Source organism: Silurus aristotelis, assembly GCF_946808225.1.
Source record: "Silurus aristotelis genome assembly, chromosome: 16".
Lineage (NCBI taxonomy): Eukaryota > Metazoa > Chordata > Actinopteri > Siluriformes > Siluridae > Silurus > Silurus aristotelis.
This window is the reverse complement of record NC_139589.1, coordinates 415048-431258: the sequence shown is the minus strand read 5'-3', so window position 1 is coordinate 431258 and position 16211 is coordinate 415048. Positions and strand designations below refer to the sequence as shown.

General features: G+C 42.3%; 1 protein-coding gene and 1 long non-coding RNA gene across 2 annotated transcripts; one reads left to right on the top strand and one right to left on the bottom strand.

Annotated features, from left to right (window-relative positions):
- Positions 1–1036: 1036 nt before the first annotated feature.
- LOC310738959 lies at positions 1037–10202 on the bottom strand. The gene is made up of 3 exons (XR_014537192.1): positions 8814–10202; positions 3505–6817; positions 1037–1182 (listed from the first exon to the last, which is right to left on the bottom strand). It is a non-coding gene; the product is annotated as an uncharacterized lncRNA (long non-coding RNA).
- A 53-nt stretch (positions 10203–10255) lies between these two features.
- spry4 (sprouty homolog 4) lies at positions 10256–12624 on the top strand (the record flags this gene model as incomplete). Its single annotated transcript, XM_083564432.1, has 1 exon — positions 10256–12624. The coding sequence occupies one exon, from the start codon at positions 10256–10258 to the stop codon at positions 11192–11194; it is 939 nt and encodes a 312-aa protein (XP_083420558.1). The 3' UTR covers positions 11195–12624.
- Between the last annotated feature and the right edge of the window lie 3587 nt (positions 12625–16211).

Below are 16211 nucleotides of genomic sequence, written 5' to 3'. Positions count from 1 at the left end.
ATTCTGAGCAGGAATGTTGCTCTTGAAAAGTAGTTACGACTTAATGAGAATTCCACTTGCAGCAGGAAGGAAGGGCTTAGAATGCGTGTCCCTTAGCGAATTGGGCAAATGTTAATTATGATCCTTTTTGCACACATGGAAGGATCTGGAACGGAGCAGGGAGAGAAAGTCCAAACTGAGGGGGATAAAGAAAAAAGGAGATAAAAGAGATGCTACATTATTCAGTATTCCCTGAATCACTGCTTCTAGCTGAAACTTTACATTTTATGGACTTGGCAGAAATTTTTATCCGAAGCAACAGAACATAAGCCAAGCACATAGCTGAAGCTTTTGGGGGTAAAAAGTTTTGCTCGAGGGCTTAACTGTGGATTTGAACTCAAAACCTGCTGGGTTTTATCAATGAAGTTGCCTGAAACCTTGATCTGGATTAATGCTCATCCCCTTGACTTTACATCTAAATTATTTAATTCTTTTTTTTTTTTTTTTTTTTTTCGTTGTCACTTCATGATTTGCTGATGATTCCAGTCTGGTACGAACTCCAAACAAACAGATGGAATTAGTTTCCTGGGCCTGTTTTTATTAAAGCCTACATGAGTTCTCCAGACATGTATGTCAGCATTTACTTACAGGCTCTCTCTCTCTCTCTCTCTCTTTTCTCTAGAATGTGAAGGACACCAGGCCTCTAGAGATCACGTCCCAGTGCGTTCTGCTCATTTTTTTCGTATTATGTCCGGCACAACTTCTCAAGACAAATGGCTGCCATATGGAGAGAGGAAAAAAATCATGGTGCTTTTTCACCGTGAAGCTTCGCCTGGTCCTGAAATTCCCTCGGGATGAACCCAGGAGATAACGCAGGATAAAGAGGCTTCACTTCTTTTTCTATTCATAAAATAATTTCACTGCAGTTTCCGTATAATTTTGAAATTTGTAATTTTTTTATTTTAATTCATTATTAAGCTTTAACAAAAACATTGTAATTGTAATTATTAAAACTTCCCTAAAGACAATCTACAGTAGACATTATACAGTTCACACACACACACACACACACACACACACTTCCCCTCTGGATCTTCTGATGAATACTATCACTTGTGTGGGCTCCGACAGATGCGCTTTGTGTGCTGCCTTATTGATCCACTCAGTCATATCTTCAGGAAACAATTCCGAGCCGATGACCTCCTGTTTACGAGGACAAAATGATAAACCGGCATTTGCTTTAGCATGTCATTAAGTGGTGCAAAAATAAATAAATAAATAAATCATAACCTTGCCCTCTTCCCACATGGACGTGTCTCCTAAGTGTCCTTCATTGTAATATTTCCTGATATAAAAATGCCTCTCATATCTTGCCCCAAAGGGAGCAGCTGCACGAGCTAATCCCCCCTGGGACACCCATTTCCCTCCTCCTCCTTCTCCTCCTCCTCCTCCTAGCCTTGCTGAATCTCCCCTTCCTTCCTTCCTCCCTCCATCTCTCCTCTAATAGCTCCCTTGTTCCCGCTAGACAAAACTGGCCCTTTGTGGCTGCTCTCAGAGCAACATTAAAAACAGGAATAGGGAAATTGTAAACAGGAGGCTCTTGGCCTACAGGCTGAGGCGTACACTAGGCCTCAGAGGCCCTACTTCAGTCTAAGCAGAGAAACAGACCCTTGTTGCTAAGGGGATTAAGAGTTGAGGGATTTCAGGAGGCACTGCAGAGGCGCACAGTCACCCCCGGGGGGAGGGCTTTCTGTAAGGAGATACCTGCATTATATATCACCAAGCGGAAATCGGACCTTTCTATTAATGCTATGGCACCGGTGACCCGATATGGTTTTTAGCTGAGTTTCAGGACAGCCGTTGCATCAGCTGTTTACTGAAGCGGACCGCTGCAAACCTGCACCTCGTACGATTAAGCCATAGATTTCTTGCTGTTCTATTGGCCGTAACTGTACGTGTATCAATAGCGTCTCGTTTTTATCAATTTGTCTGTGATCACTCTGACATTTGACTTTTTCAGCGCTAGTGTAAAACACTACATAATAAAAGCATTTCTATTTACACTTCAATTTTTTATTATTTTATGATTTTCCAACTAATACGCACTTTTTTCACTAATCAGGAAGCATGTTATTCTACATTCACAGCAAGATGAACTAAAATCATCTGTTTAATTCCAATACTGATAAAGCTGTACAGTATCTCACAAATGTAAGTGCACCCCTCACATTTCAGCACCTATTTTCTTCTCAAGGGACAAAACTATAGAAATAAAACATGGATGTATTTTAGAGGAGTCAATTTGCAACTTTTATAGCAGTACAGATTTACTTTTCTTCTGGAAATAACTCAACATACAGCCATCATTGTCTAAATACTAAATAAGTTCACCCTGATACCTTACTGTGAGATTCTGAAGAAGAACACGCCCTCCCTTTAGAAACTGATCCGAACGGCAGTTTTCTAACATAATAACGACCACAAACGCAGCACCATGATGACAAATGCCTTGCTCAGGAAGCTGAAGGTGAAGGTGGTGGAGTGGCCAAGTATATCTCCAGACCTAGAGCACCTGTGTGGCTCCTCGAGTAGAAGGTGGAGAAGCTCCATGTGTCTTACATCCAGCAGCTCCGTGATGTCATTATGGAGGAGTGGAAGAGGATCCCAGCAACAACCTGTGCAGCTCTGGTGAGATTCCACACCCAGGAGGATTAAAGCAGTGCTACATAACTGACATGGTTGCTGAAATGTGAAAGGTGGACGCACTGTTGTGAGATACTGTGAGATACATTTGGCTGATGTTTACATGTTACGTTTATATACTGTATAATGTTCATAGGAGACATTTTTATAGTTTGGAGCAGTTTCAAAATCTGCTGTAGTTTTTTTTTATATATATATATATATATATAATAAACACCACACCATGTGAAAAATACCAGTTCTAATCTACTGCACATGTCAAGTGTAAGAAATTCCTTTCAGAAGTAACCTCAGTTCCTCAGGAGCAGTCCCAAGAACTTCAGACATTTCCACCTTAATCACATTTGTCCTTGAAAAATATCACTCCTGTTTTGTACTATAATTAATATCATTAAAAATATATATAATTAGTTTACTATTAAAACACAATGTTTATTAGAATGTTATTGTTTATGGTAAATATATAAATCCAGACATCTGCTTACTGATCAGTGAAAGAATGCAGACACTCTAAATGTCAGAAGTTCCAGCTCTGGAGCTCAGAAACCCAGAGTTAGTGTCTATATATAAAGTCTATACTGTAGATTTTTGTATGTTTCTGTTAATAAGAAATAAAAACAAATAATAAATGATTTAACATTCAAAATCGAAAAACTCCTCACCAGAATCAGAAGAAAACCCATTCTGGATGAACCAGGAATTTTGGAGCTTGAAGGTGGAAACTTTACCTGCTGCAAAATCCACAACCTCGTTTCTGTGCAGATTTTCAAATATGGATGTACATTTTTAAACAGGGAAAATTATTCAAATAAAATCTATTACCATTGAAAAGGTTGTGAGAAGATGTGAATATATTTAGAACTTCAGCGAGGTGATGCGTAACTGCATGAAAATGAACCTCGAGCTGAAGATTTAGTGCCTGAGAGAGCAGGCTGCAGGTCAGAAAAGGTTTCTCATGAGTGATATTGAGTCCCTTTTTCCCCATCCATGTCTCTCTCTCTCTCTCTTCCTCTCTTCCTCTCTCCATCTGATTCTGAACTTTCCATCGACTCGTTCTTTGAACTTCCAGTTGCTCTTTGAAGGAAAGTCATAAAAAGGTCTTTTATTCAAGCCGGGCCGCTTTGATGGGGTTGTCACGTTGTACGCTGCACTGAACCTTTCCGAGCGAGACGGCCTTGTGCGTCTGAGGAGCCAGACGAGCCGACAGTGGGTTCGGCCCAAACCGACAGGGACTCCTGAGACAGAACCTTGGCATTAATGGACACGTAGTGGACCCGACACACATGCTAGTCATTGCGTGCCTTGTTGTGGTCTGGCGTTTCCTTCTCCTCTCTCCTGTTTTCTATTAATGGGCATAGTTTTTCATTATTATCATATCACTTTTATTAACATTAGTGCACATGTTTTTCAGTGTGAATACTGAATGAAGTGTGGCTTCCTCCTTTCACTGTTATGTCAAACCTGTGTCTTTTTCTGCTGAAGATTTTTGACGTCAGACATGACATAAAGACAAGCAACAGTAAATAAAGCATGAAACTAGACACCTCTTGTTTGACAGCATGAACAATGCCAGCAAATTAATCCCAGAAAATGTTCTTACATCTACAACAAAGTATTTGCAGTGCCTGAGTGCCCCAGGACATGGCAAAGAAGCCAAGTGCATGCAGGGTTTCTTCCTTTCTTTCTTTCTCTTTTTTTTAGAGAGAGGAATAGAGGAAGTGTAGTCCAGATTTAAATGAAATAATGTGAGTCTCAAGTCAGTTTGGCACAAAGGGAATGCAGGAAAGAGTGAAACAGAGCATGGGAACCAGCAGGGAGAGATCTTTCCAGATAGGTATTCTGTGACTGGGTACACAAAGGTGCCTCGTTGGACTTGGCTTGGCGCCAACAGGGTAGCGCCACTGTCCCAGGTGTCGAGTGTCGGGGTGCTATTCAGCCCAGGAAGTGTTCCATGTCGCACTGTCCCCAGGTCCATCAAAGAGCCTGCTGTGTGGCTCGGGGTTCGGAGGGAGATTGGTGGAATAAACAGAGCGTTTATTTACTTTTCTATCTAAACTAGATTGTGTCGAAGAGAATGAGATGTGGAAATGGAGCTTTGGAAGCCTGGCTGAGTTTCTATTTTAAACCTGTCCCACACTTACAAAAGGAGCGAGAAGGACACCCATCTGGGATTGGAATTCAGGAGCGCATGGAGGATTTAGATTTTATGTTAAGAGTCTTGCAAGAATTTTCCAAAGGCTTTGTTTCATTGTCCATTACTTCATCCAGGAAGGCAACATATTTAAATCTACACTCAAAGCACTTCTTTGTCATGTTAGCGTCATCCTGATCTGATTCCAAACTAAGAGAATTGAATCAGTTTTTTATCATCAATCTTTCAGCAAGATATTACATCCTTCATTCTGGAAAAAATCAAGAAGCTGAAGTCCGATTCACTGCAATTGAAAGGAATTGTGTTTAAACAGAATGCCACGTCAGGGAGAACATTCATCAAACTGAATACTCAGACAGCATCAGCTCTCGATAGAGCAAAGAGTGAATAAATGCACTGAGGACAAAAGGACACTGGGTGACTTCAGCCCACCTCTATCTCCAATTATCAATGAATAGAAAGAGACAGGGACTTAGCATTTAGGATGAATGGGGGAAGGGTGTTCGGAGGAGGAGGGGGCACTTAGGAAAAGGGAGACTACATGTTGTTTCAGGTGGCCTAACTCACAGGCCTCCAGCTGGCCCAGGAAGTGGCCCTTGAGGGCAGTATTGGCAGCTCATTAGCCCAGATCAAAGGCCTGCACTTCCTCCTGGATAAACTTGCTCTATACTGCACTCTCCACTGAGATCCCCCAGCGCTAATCTGATTGATACGCAGACAATATGGCCAATTAACAAAATAGGACTCTCGGAATTAGACAGCTTTGTTCCTTGGTTCTGTGAGTAGACCAGAGAGTTCTTATCGATACAACAATCATAATTTAAAATAAACAAACAAATGACCAAATATCTCCATTCGCTTCTGAACATCTTCTCCACTACTGCTTCCTTTTTTCATTTCCTCTTCATTGACAGACACTCACAGACCTTGTGATCATTAATTATGAATGAAACCCTGAGTCATGTCCGGAGGCAGGCTTTCCATCATCATTTGCAAATTGCAGTATTGCTGGAAACGGGCTACATGGTGGCGATGTGTGGAGCTTTTCTTAGCGTTAGCTTGTTGAGAAGTTGTTCGATATTGCTGATCTGACACGGTTCTCCAAAATCTATGCTGATTCAGGGCTTAAATGAAACCCCTGCTTGGGAGCAGTTCCTGGGGAAACACTGCTAACTGTTAGCAAAGAACATCTTATAAAGAACATGTTCATTTTTATCACCGCGTTATCCGTGTAAAGCTGCTTTGAGACGATGTTCATTGTTAAAAGCTCAATACAAATAAACATGAATAACATTGAAATAGCAGCTAACTGTTTTCTTCTTCCTGGTGTTCCTTTGGAGAACATTATGGCCATCACATGAGTCAAAGGATACATGTAAAGATAACATCATCCTCACAAGCTTCCCTAAAGAACAGTGAGAACGGTGAGAGACTACACAATAAATGTCCAGAAAGTCATGTCTTTAATAATAACAGGGGTAAATAGTTTCATATCTGCTGATTTGACTACAAAATTTTGAATTTTAGAAAGTTCTGTTTAAAATACAGTTGGATTTACTCTCTGAGTACACTGAGTAAGGGTCTACAGATGCTCAGGATCTCCTGTAAGTATGCTTTCAGGGTCTCTATACGACAGGAGCGACGCGTGGAATGCCCAGAATGCCAGCCGTGTAAATGCAGAGTCCACGCCCCAACAACAGGTCACGCTTCATTGCTAGTTTGTCTCCTGGGTGAGAGTTCAGGGGCACTCCTGTCAGTTCTCTAAAGAAGGGTCAGGGGTCACCATCTCAGCAAGAGCTCAGCTTTCCCCTCAGTGATGGTGATGGAGGTGGTGGAGGTGGGGGGGGGGGTGGGGGGGGTGTCATCTCCTCCTTCTTTCCACACAAACACAGTTGACTAGGAGTTAGCATTCTCCTTCCTGTGGACTTGGTGCTTTAGAGCTGAGGGAACCCAGGTCACGTTTCCCGTCAGATCAGGGAGAAACTGAATTTTTGGTGGAAATGAAAGGAAAATGAAAGGAAAGCGAGTCTGCATGTGTTAGTCTTTAAATTGTGTGAAACATTTGTAATGTTCTAAATAACATGTAGACAATTGGAGTTTTATTCAGTTGTCTGAGTTGGTTTTTCACATCGTTCTTTTGTTGATTTTCTTTTAAACAAAAATAATAAAACAGCTACAAAGAGAAAACGGCTGAGAGAAAGAGGAAAGATGTCGTGCCTGAGCTTGTAAGCAGTTAAATGATCTGCTGACAGAAACCCAGTACATGAAACCTTTCAGCAGTTTGACCTGTTAATGTGTGTGAGATCCTGCTGAGGGTCATTTCCATGTGACCTGCTGTGTATTGGAGCTGTAAAAGCTCCTGATTTCCTCTGTGATAATCGTATTTCTAGTTTGCGCTCATTAACACTGAATGAAAAGCATCACGTTTAAAGAGGAGCCATGGGGCTGTTCACACCTTCCATCACCTGTCTAGACTCCAGCTTCCGGTAATCACAACCGGAAATCAGCTCTCCGTGTCTTCTAGCTGAATTCAATCAAATCATACATACATTACTGATCACCAACACTGAACTACTGAACCCGGATCACGGGTTATTATTATTATTATTATTATTATTATTATTATTATTATTAGTGGATAATAATTTTTCTGGATCGTCTGGTGTCTAGAATGATTAGAAATCTAAACACTGTGCTCTGAGCTTGGCCTGATATCCAACAGCAGTTTTCATTTCGTTGAATTGGCGGTGAAGGAAACGTGAATGTGAATCGAGTGTTTTGTGAATGAATTTAGTCTCAGTCAGGAAATGAGCTCGAACACGGAGGCCGTCAATGAACCTGCGGGTTTATCGGCGGGGGGGGACACGACCCAGAACCAGAACCCAGAACCCCAGAAACCCGGCATGTGAAACCAGGACCAGGGGCCGCTTAAAGGAGAAGTCACAATCATTTTCTCCTCCCCGGTTTTCCTTACAAATCAACAACATCCTGTTCTTTTGTGGATCCCACATGCCCCGACACCGCCTGCGCTTTTTTTTTGTTCCCCAGCGCGCGCGGAATAATCATAACAAAGCAGCGATAATAATATGCGCAAACTGTCAGCTGTTCCTCAAACCGGGTCTCAACCGCTTCCACACACCGGGATAAAGTCCAGCCGAGCTCAAAATTAATCTCTATCCAGCTAATACAGCGACGACATCAAACACACACACGCACGCGCGCGCGCACATGCTGCGTATCGTCACCGTTCTGCAGTGCGCGTAGGCAAACCAATGACTCATGGACACTTGAAATAGATTTGTTAGGTCTTTGAACTGGTATTGAATGTTCTAAACGCGCACCTCTTGGTCCTGTTTTACACTCTGTCCTGTCTTATTCGGATCTGCGTTTTATTTGAAATGTATTTATTCATTCATGAAAATGAAGCTCACAGACTCTTTATTCGTTTAATCCACTCTGACATTGCCCTTGGTGACGAAAAACTCCCCCTCCGCCATCTCTCGCGCTCTCTCTCTCTCTCTCTCTCTCTTTCTGTCTCTTCCATTCATGAAACGAACCCATGCACGCATGCGCAGTGAAATCCGGAGCCCATTCATAAAAGTGTAACCCCCACGCTTCTGCGTCCGGAGTCGTTATTCCCTCCCATTCACAAAAAAAAAGCCCAAGTCTGAGCATCTGCGCAGTTCATCTCCTTTCCCTCCCATTCATAAAAACCCACTCCCCCCTCTGTGGTCCAACTCCGTGTCAGAACCCCGTGTCCTGTCTGCAGCTCACACTGCGCTCATGCTGCTCCGGATTTCTCACCTCGGCTCATTTTGGGGTTTTTTTGTTTTGTTTTTTTGTTACGTTTTACACGGATCTACTGCTTCAGTGTTGGAATATAAAACCCGAAGCTCCTCCACCATGCGCTCTTCTCTAAAACAAGTAAGTCTCATTTCTGCTCGCTCGAAAACATGCGCCATAAAGTGTAGAATCAGACCTTCATCCTGGTTCCTCCTGGACTGGTTTCCATTGCTGATTATTTTATTATCTTTTTTTATTCCTTTAATTATCCAGAGCGTTCAGTGTCGCACTTTGGCAAAACGGAGTCTCTGTACAGCGTCGTGTCAATATTTCATATTTAACTCCTGTAGAACCGCAGCCAAGAGCGGAACATGCGCACACGGGTGGCGTCGTGTAGTGTGTGTGTGTGTGTGTGTGTGTGTGTGTGTGTGTGTGTGTGTGTGTGTGTGTGTGTGTGTGTGTGTGTGGTGTTTAGTGTGTGCGTGTGTGTGTGTGTGTGTGTGTGTGTGTGTGGTGTAGTATGTGGTGTTTATGGTGTGTAGTGTGTGTGTGTGTGTGTGTGTGGTGTAGTATGTGGTGTTTAGTGTGTATGGTGTAGTGTGTGTGGTGTGGTGTTTGGTGTGTGTGGTGTAGTGTTGGAGGATTGGAGACGTTTGCCTGAGACACACTGTTCTCCTTGAGATCTGATGAGCTCTCGGATTAACTCCTACTTCTTGACTGAAATGTGGAGGATTTAAATGCAGTGTGGACTTTTCGAGGTTCGGGGATTTTTACTTTGCGAATCTAAACGACGGATTTAAAAAAAATATATAATGTTTAATAAACAAATTAATTATTCAATTAATAGAAATCCTGTAGAAATCATTCCGATCCGGCGCGCGTGTGTGTGTGTGTGGATCACACGAAGTGCAGTGTACAGGATCATGATGCGCAAAGCTTTGGCTTTTCTGCTCCTCGGTGAAAAGCTGCAACAGGTTCCATATTCTTCTTTTCGAATGTGTCTCGTCGCTCGTGCACGTTCATCAGGATGAAATGTTCTCCAGAAGAAAAGGCTGATTTCCAGCCCTGGTGGGGGAGAGGAGCAGAGTCGTGGGCGGACGGACCACAGAGGGTTAATGTTAATGCCTTCAGCATGTTCGGGTGAAATTGTCGCTGAGTTTCGTCTATGCTTCTATATTTAGCTTGAAGCTTGTGGAGATCTGACATCTCATCGTTTGTGCATGTTGCACTGTTCTTCTCATGGCATCGACGTAATCGCAGGATCCATAAAGCTGCTGTGGTTGCCATGGTGCTGCTTACTGACCAGTTAGTCAGCAGTCAGTGGGAACAAAAACCCGTTTGTATAATATTAATATTTTAGGTTCATGCTGGATTATTCTGCTGAGATACCGAGAGCGGTTCTTCTGCTGGAACCCACACAAAGCACAGAAATAAGATTCATTTCAAAACGGTGAATTATTTCAGTTGTATTGCTCAGGTAGAAAACACGGCTGTCTAAATCTGATATAAATGTCAAATAGACTGATGAGTACAACGCGTATAAAGCTGAATGCAGTCCTAATGTCATGCATGTGTCTCCACAGGTCTAGTAGATGCTGACCTGAGCTCTTTCTGGTGTATGAGGGACACAACCTACAGATGGAGTCGAGGGTTGCTCACCACATTCCTGGAGTCTCTTCATCCATGATGGTGCAACCTTTGCTGGACAGCAGGGTCCCTTATGGTCGGCTTCAGCACCCGTTGACCATCTATCCTATAGACCAGATGAAGTCCTTGCATGTGGACAACGACTACATCGACAGCCCTCCAGTGGTTTCACAGCAGCCTCCAAGCCACAAGGTGGCCACCAGGGGGCAGGAAGTCCTGCTCGGAGCGCAGCACCATCCTCAACTGTCTCGCTGCGAAGCCCCAGATGCCACCACCCACCCCTGGATCTCATTCAGCGGCCGACCCAGCTCCATCAGCAGCAGTAGCAGCACCTCTTCCGATCAGCGGTTGCTCGAGCATGCGGCCCCCACCCCTCTGGTGGACTCTTACTCAAGCGGGGGAGGCCATGCCAGGATCCTGGGAACAGAGCAACCAAAGCTTCCAGGGTCCAAACCCCAGCACTCGAAAACAGGGGTTGCCATGCCGACCGAGAAAAACCATTTGCCTTTGTGCGACAAGTGTGGAAAGTGCAGGTGTACAGAGTGTACCCTGCCCCGGACCCTTCCCTCATGTTGGGTGTGCAACCAGGAGTGTTTGTGCTCAGCCCAGAACCTAGTGGACTCAGCCACCTGCATGTGCCTAGTCAAAGGCGTGTTCTACCACTGCACCGAGGACGAGGACGAGGAAGGCTCCTGCGCAGACAAGCCGTGCTCCTGTTCACACTCAAACTGCTGCGCTCGCTGGTCCTTCATGGCGGCCATCTCACTCGTGCTGCCATGCCTCGTGTGCTATCTGCCTGCCGTGGGTTGTGCCAAGGTCTCACAGAAATGCTACGACAGCCTGAGGCGCCCGGGCTGCCGATGCAAAAGTGCTCAGGCCTGCATGGTGGCGGAGGTCAAGAACTGTCCTCTGGAGAAGCAGGCCTCATGATGTCATGTCCAAAATAAATCTACGAAGAAGGACTTTGAGCAGAAGGTGACGAACCCTTCTCCAGTTCTTGCGTACTTCCCCCCAAATCATGGTACTTAAAGGATTCACGCTCGATCCGTACTGTCACAGTGTAACACCACAATGCTTGATCATGATGTTTGCTAGAACGACTGGCGCAAGTCTTAAGTGTAACTACAAAGAGAGAAGGCCTTTTTTCTGTTGGGGTGTTTTCTCTGTAGGATCAAAGCATTCTGCGATTTCACCCTCTAGTTAAAACATTTGCCATCACAGAATGCTGCAAAAATGTCTGTTTTCTCCTTTGGTGATTTTGCCTCTGGGTGGCTTGGAACAGTTAAAGTAAATATCACCTATTCAACAGCGTTCTATACTTTGGCAATCCCTCCCCGGATCTGGCACTGAGAAAAGGTTGCAGTGCATTCCAGGCTGATAACATGTTACAATCGAAATAACTAGACTTTATACCTCCATGCCCACTTATAAGCTTGTTATAGAGCTTTTCCTCTCTTTTCTTGAGGTGAGAACAGAAGGCATCATTGTTTTTGGTCAAAGGAAATCAAGTTCCTTTGTTACCCAGAAATGCAGTTACTCCTTTGGAAAAATAAACAAGAGCTCAGTATACACCTCTGCAGAATAGCTGGCTGTCCATCATCGGAAGGACAGGTTTGTGGGGTTTTTAATGGCAAGTGACTTTCACGTGTACTCTAATGCATGTCACTGTACATGAACTTCCACAAGATTTCTTCCAAATACTAGCAGTTCGATTTGTTGTAAAAAAAACATCACCTCAGGGAGCACAATTTTCACATCTTATGTATAAGTATATAACTACAACATGGATGACAATTTAATAGGAATGAAAGCATCCATAAGCTACAGGAGAAACGGTTCAGCAGGAGGGTTATCCAAAAATATTCAGCTTTCAGTAAAACGCCTAAAAAAACGAATGACAAGCACAGCATTATGTACAAACGCATGTACGATTATTGTAATTAGTGACATTCTACTAGTTTGCCATGTACCGATCCCCTCCAGATGAACTCTGATCCCCTCCAGATGAACTCTGATTCCCTCCAGATGAACTCTGATCCCCTCCAGGTGAAACTCTGCTCCTCATAGGATCCGCTATTATGCAGTTTTGTGGTTTGTCTAGAACTTTAGGTCTACAGATCATTTGCCAAAGGAGTTCTAGTCTGCAATGCTTCTTTTGTGTGGGTAAAGCTTTTCGTGATTTAACACACCAGTCCCACAGTAAGGTACGATACGTTCCGATATTGTAAGCGACGACACCCACCGTTCCATTTACTACACTAAATTCCCGCGATGCTCATTTCATCAATCAACTCTTAACGTTTTATATTCGGATGTTTGTTCCCATCTTTGTTGCACAAATCAGAAAAGAAGAAGAAGAAGAAGAAGAAAAAAAAACTACTGTTTCTTAAGTCTTGAATGTATAAAGGCTAGGGATTAAGTCTTTGCAATCTAATTCTCGGATAGGTGCCAAAGTAGAGACGCGTGAGGAGGCTTGTGTAGAGTCGCATAGACGCAAAAGTCGCAAATGTATCATTAATATTCTAGAATTAGAACTATGCAGGTTCCATGCTCTTGTAAATAGTTTGGAGAAAACTAACCGTCTTAAAGATGCATTTCAAATGTCCTAAAGAGTTGCATGGTACAATTGAATTACAATTCAGTACAAAAGTAATTTTATATATATATATATATATTATAATATTATAATATTATATTATAATATAGATGAATATAATATTTTGGGGAGGGTTGGGTGGGGGTGTGGGTGGGGGTCAGATTTTGGTGGTTGTGCAGTAGAAGGTGAAGATCTTTCTATTAAAAGCACTTCATTTAGAAAAGTGTGCCAGGCAATAAAAATACCTCTGTTTATGCTAACCATGCCTCATTAGCACGAAAGGCATCGCTACAGTTCCTCTGCCCCCTGAAACTGTAGATTTAATTGAATCCACTGAAGGAGCGCTGTTTCAGCGTAAACCCGGTTCCCCTTCACGCGCATTTGTTGTGGCTGCGGCTTTTTTTTTTGCCTTCATTTTAAAATGGTGAAACATCTCCTGTGTTTGATTGACATCCAAAGCTGCTGTGCATGAACTTGTCTGAGAGGAATACGAAGCCTTCTCAAGTAACATTCCATTCCATCTTATTCCAAGATTTCTAGCCCTTTACACCCCACTGTTCTCAAACACACACACACACACACACACACACACACACACACACACACACACACACACACACACACACACACACACTATTTGCATTGCTGCAATGTAATTTGACATTTATAGAAAAGATCTTCCTTTTCACAACACCATGTAGAAGTGTTCAGGATGCTGTGACTATGTTTTTTTGTTGTTGTTTTATTCGGTACACTTTCTAGGCCACTAGATGTTTCCAAACGATTGGTTTCGCCCCAATTGAACAATCTTCCAATCCAACCCAGGCTTGTATTCTCTGCATTTCTTTTTTGCTTTTGCATTCTTACTGATGATAAAAGAGCAACGTGCTTTCGTTTCTGTTTTAAACATGGCAAAAAAAGGAAAAAAAAAAAAACTCCCACATATAAAAAAAAAAAATAGAAAATGTCCCTTTATAGATATATTTATTTTGAAGTTCTATTTTATATAGTATTTATTTAGATGCCTACTTTTGTGTGTGAATAAAAGCTTATGTCAAAACAGAATGTACAATTGAAATGGAAAAAATATATATTGTTAAATATAAGATGTTGTGGTGTCTTTTTTTTTTTCTTACTCCATTACACACAGACCTCAGAGCAGTATAATGATCTTAAAACACTTCCAGATCTGTGATATATTATATTTGTGCTCGGTTACGGTTATAGACGAGAGAAAACACGGTACAACACAACCAGCTGTTTTTGCAGCTTGAAGTTCTGACCACTGAAACTCATTGGTATGTTTATAATTAGTTCAACATGATGGAGCTTTTCTTAGGCAGTAAAAAGTTTTCAGGGCTCAAACAAGCACCTTAATTCCCCCTGATCGATATTTGAAGTGCGCTCGGTCGAGGATGAAGCCTACAATCCGGTCCGTTAGTGCAGACTTCCTCTGTGTGTTTACGTGGTCACGTTCCTTCTTCTCTGTGTCTTTGTGGTCATGAGCTTCCAGCACAAACCTAGAATTCTGGTCAGCAATACTGTAATCTTAATTATATAAAACATAACTTTGCTCCATCTGGATTTTAGGTTTCTCCTAAACATGACTTTTTATTGAATTCAGGATGTGGCCAGAGCAAAGGAAAGAACAATGTGTACTGCACTCCAATGATATTTCAGACTTTTCACAACATTTTCACAGCACTTTTGATGATTGGTGGTTCACGTGGATGGACTGGTCTGCTGGAGTGGAGGAAGATCCAGTGTTTGGGGAGAAGCTGTGGATCCACTGTGACCCTGAGAAGGATAACGTGCTTATAGAAGACGAATGAACAAACGAATTACAGTTATAACATACGACAAACAGATAAATGATGAAAAACTAGTAATGGAGGTTTTAACAATAGAAACACACACACACACACACACACACACACACACACACACACACACCTTGTTATTCATGTTGAGATGAAGTGGATTGAAATAAACAGGAAATTGTATGTGGGTGGAGTGAACAGGAAATTCAGATCAGAGTTTTTCTATTAAAAAATCTAGAAAAGCAGAAATAGTGACTTATATTATTGACATATTTACACTGATCATAACATCAATCATTATATGCTGCTGAATATTTCTTCATCTTATAGCTTTTCTGTAGTACGTTTTTTCCTGTAATAACAAATTAATACCAGAATAAAAAAGAAAAACCCTTATCAATATTTTATTATACAAAGAAATACACTTCAAGTTTTATTTGTCATATGTACAGAAATCAGTGACCGTTTCAACAATGAAAATCTCAAGTGAGGCTCCAGCTAACTACAGCAAAACTACAGCAAACTACAGCAAAACTACAGCAAACTACAGCAAAACTACAGCAAAACTGCAGCAAAACTACAGAAAACTACAGCAAAACTACAGCAAAACTACAGCAAACTACAGCAAACTACAGCAAAACTACAGCAAACTACAGCAAAACTACAGCAAACTACAGCAAAACTACAGCAAAACTACAGCAAACTACAGCAAAACTACAGCAAACTACAGCAAAACTACAGCAAAACTGCAGCAAAACTACAGAAAACTACAGCAAAACTACAGCAAAACTACAGCAAACTGCAGCAAACTACAGCAAAACTACAGCAAAACTACAGAAAACTACAGAAAACTACAGCAAAATGTTACTAAACAGTAAAGAAAAATGTAATAATGTGGCATACAATTTGTTAATTCTTTACAAGTGTAAATATAAAGTGTGTATATATATAAAACGTATTTATTAATATAAAATGAATTCTATAAATAATAACACATATGACCTATTCGGGGAGTGGTGGCTCCAGCAGTTTAGGCGCTGGGACACCGATCGGAAGGTCGGGGGTTCGAGCCCCGGTATCGCCAAGCTGCCACTCTTGGGCCCTTGAGCAAGGCCCTTAACCCTCTATGCTCCAGGGGACCCTTACGAGAAAAATAAAACCAAGGGCCGTGACGTCGGAGCGACGTGGGGCCGCCTTCCCGTGGGCTCACCACCTGCAGGAGGGACCGTAAGGGACCGGTGCTGTGAGGATTGGGCAGCAGTCGAAGGCGGGGGCCTTGACAGCCCGATCCCTGGACACGGAGAAGTGTCTGGGGAATCTGCTTAGACTGCTGCCCCCGCGACCCGAATTACAGATAAGCTGGAGAAGATGAAATGAAATGACATATAAGCATGAGGTATTTTAATAAAAAGTAGAATGTATATCTTACAGTATGTGTGCAAAAATACACAAAGATACATAGTGTGTAATAGGATTTATTAGTACTGAGTGCAATGGTATTAAAAGTTGTGAGAATTGAAAATGGTGCAGT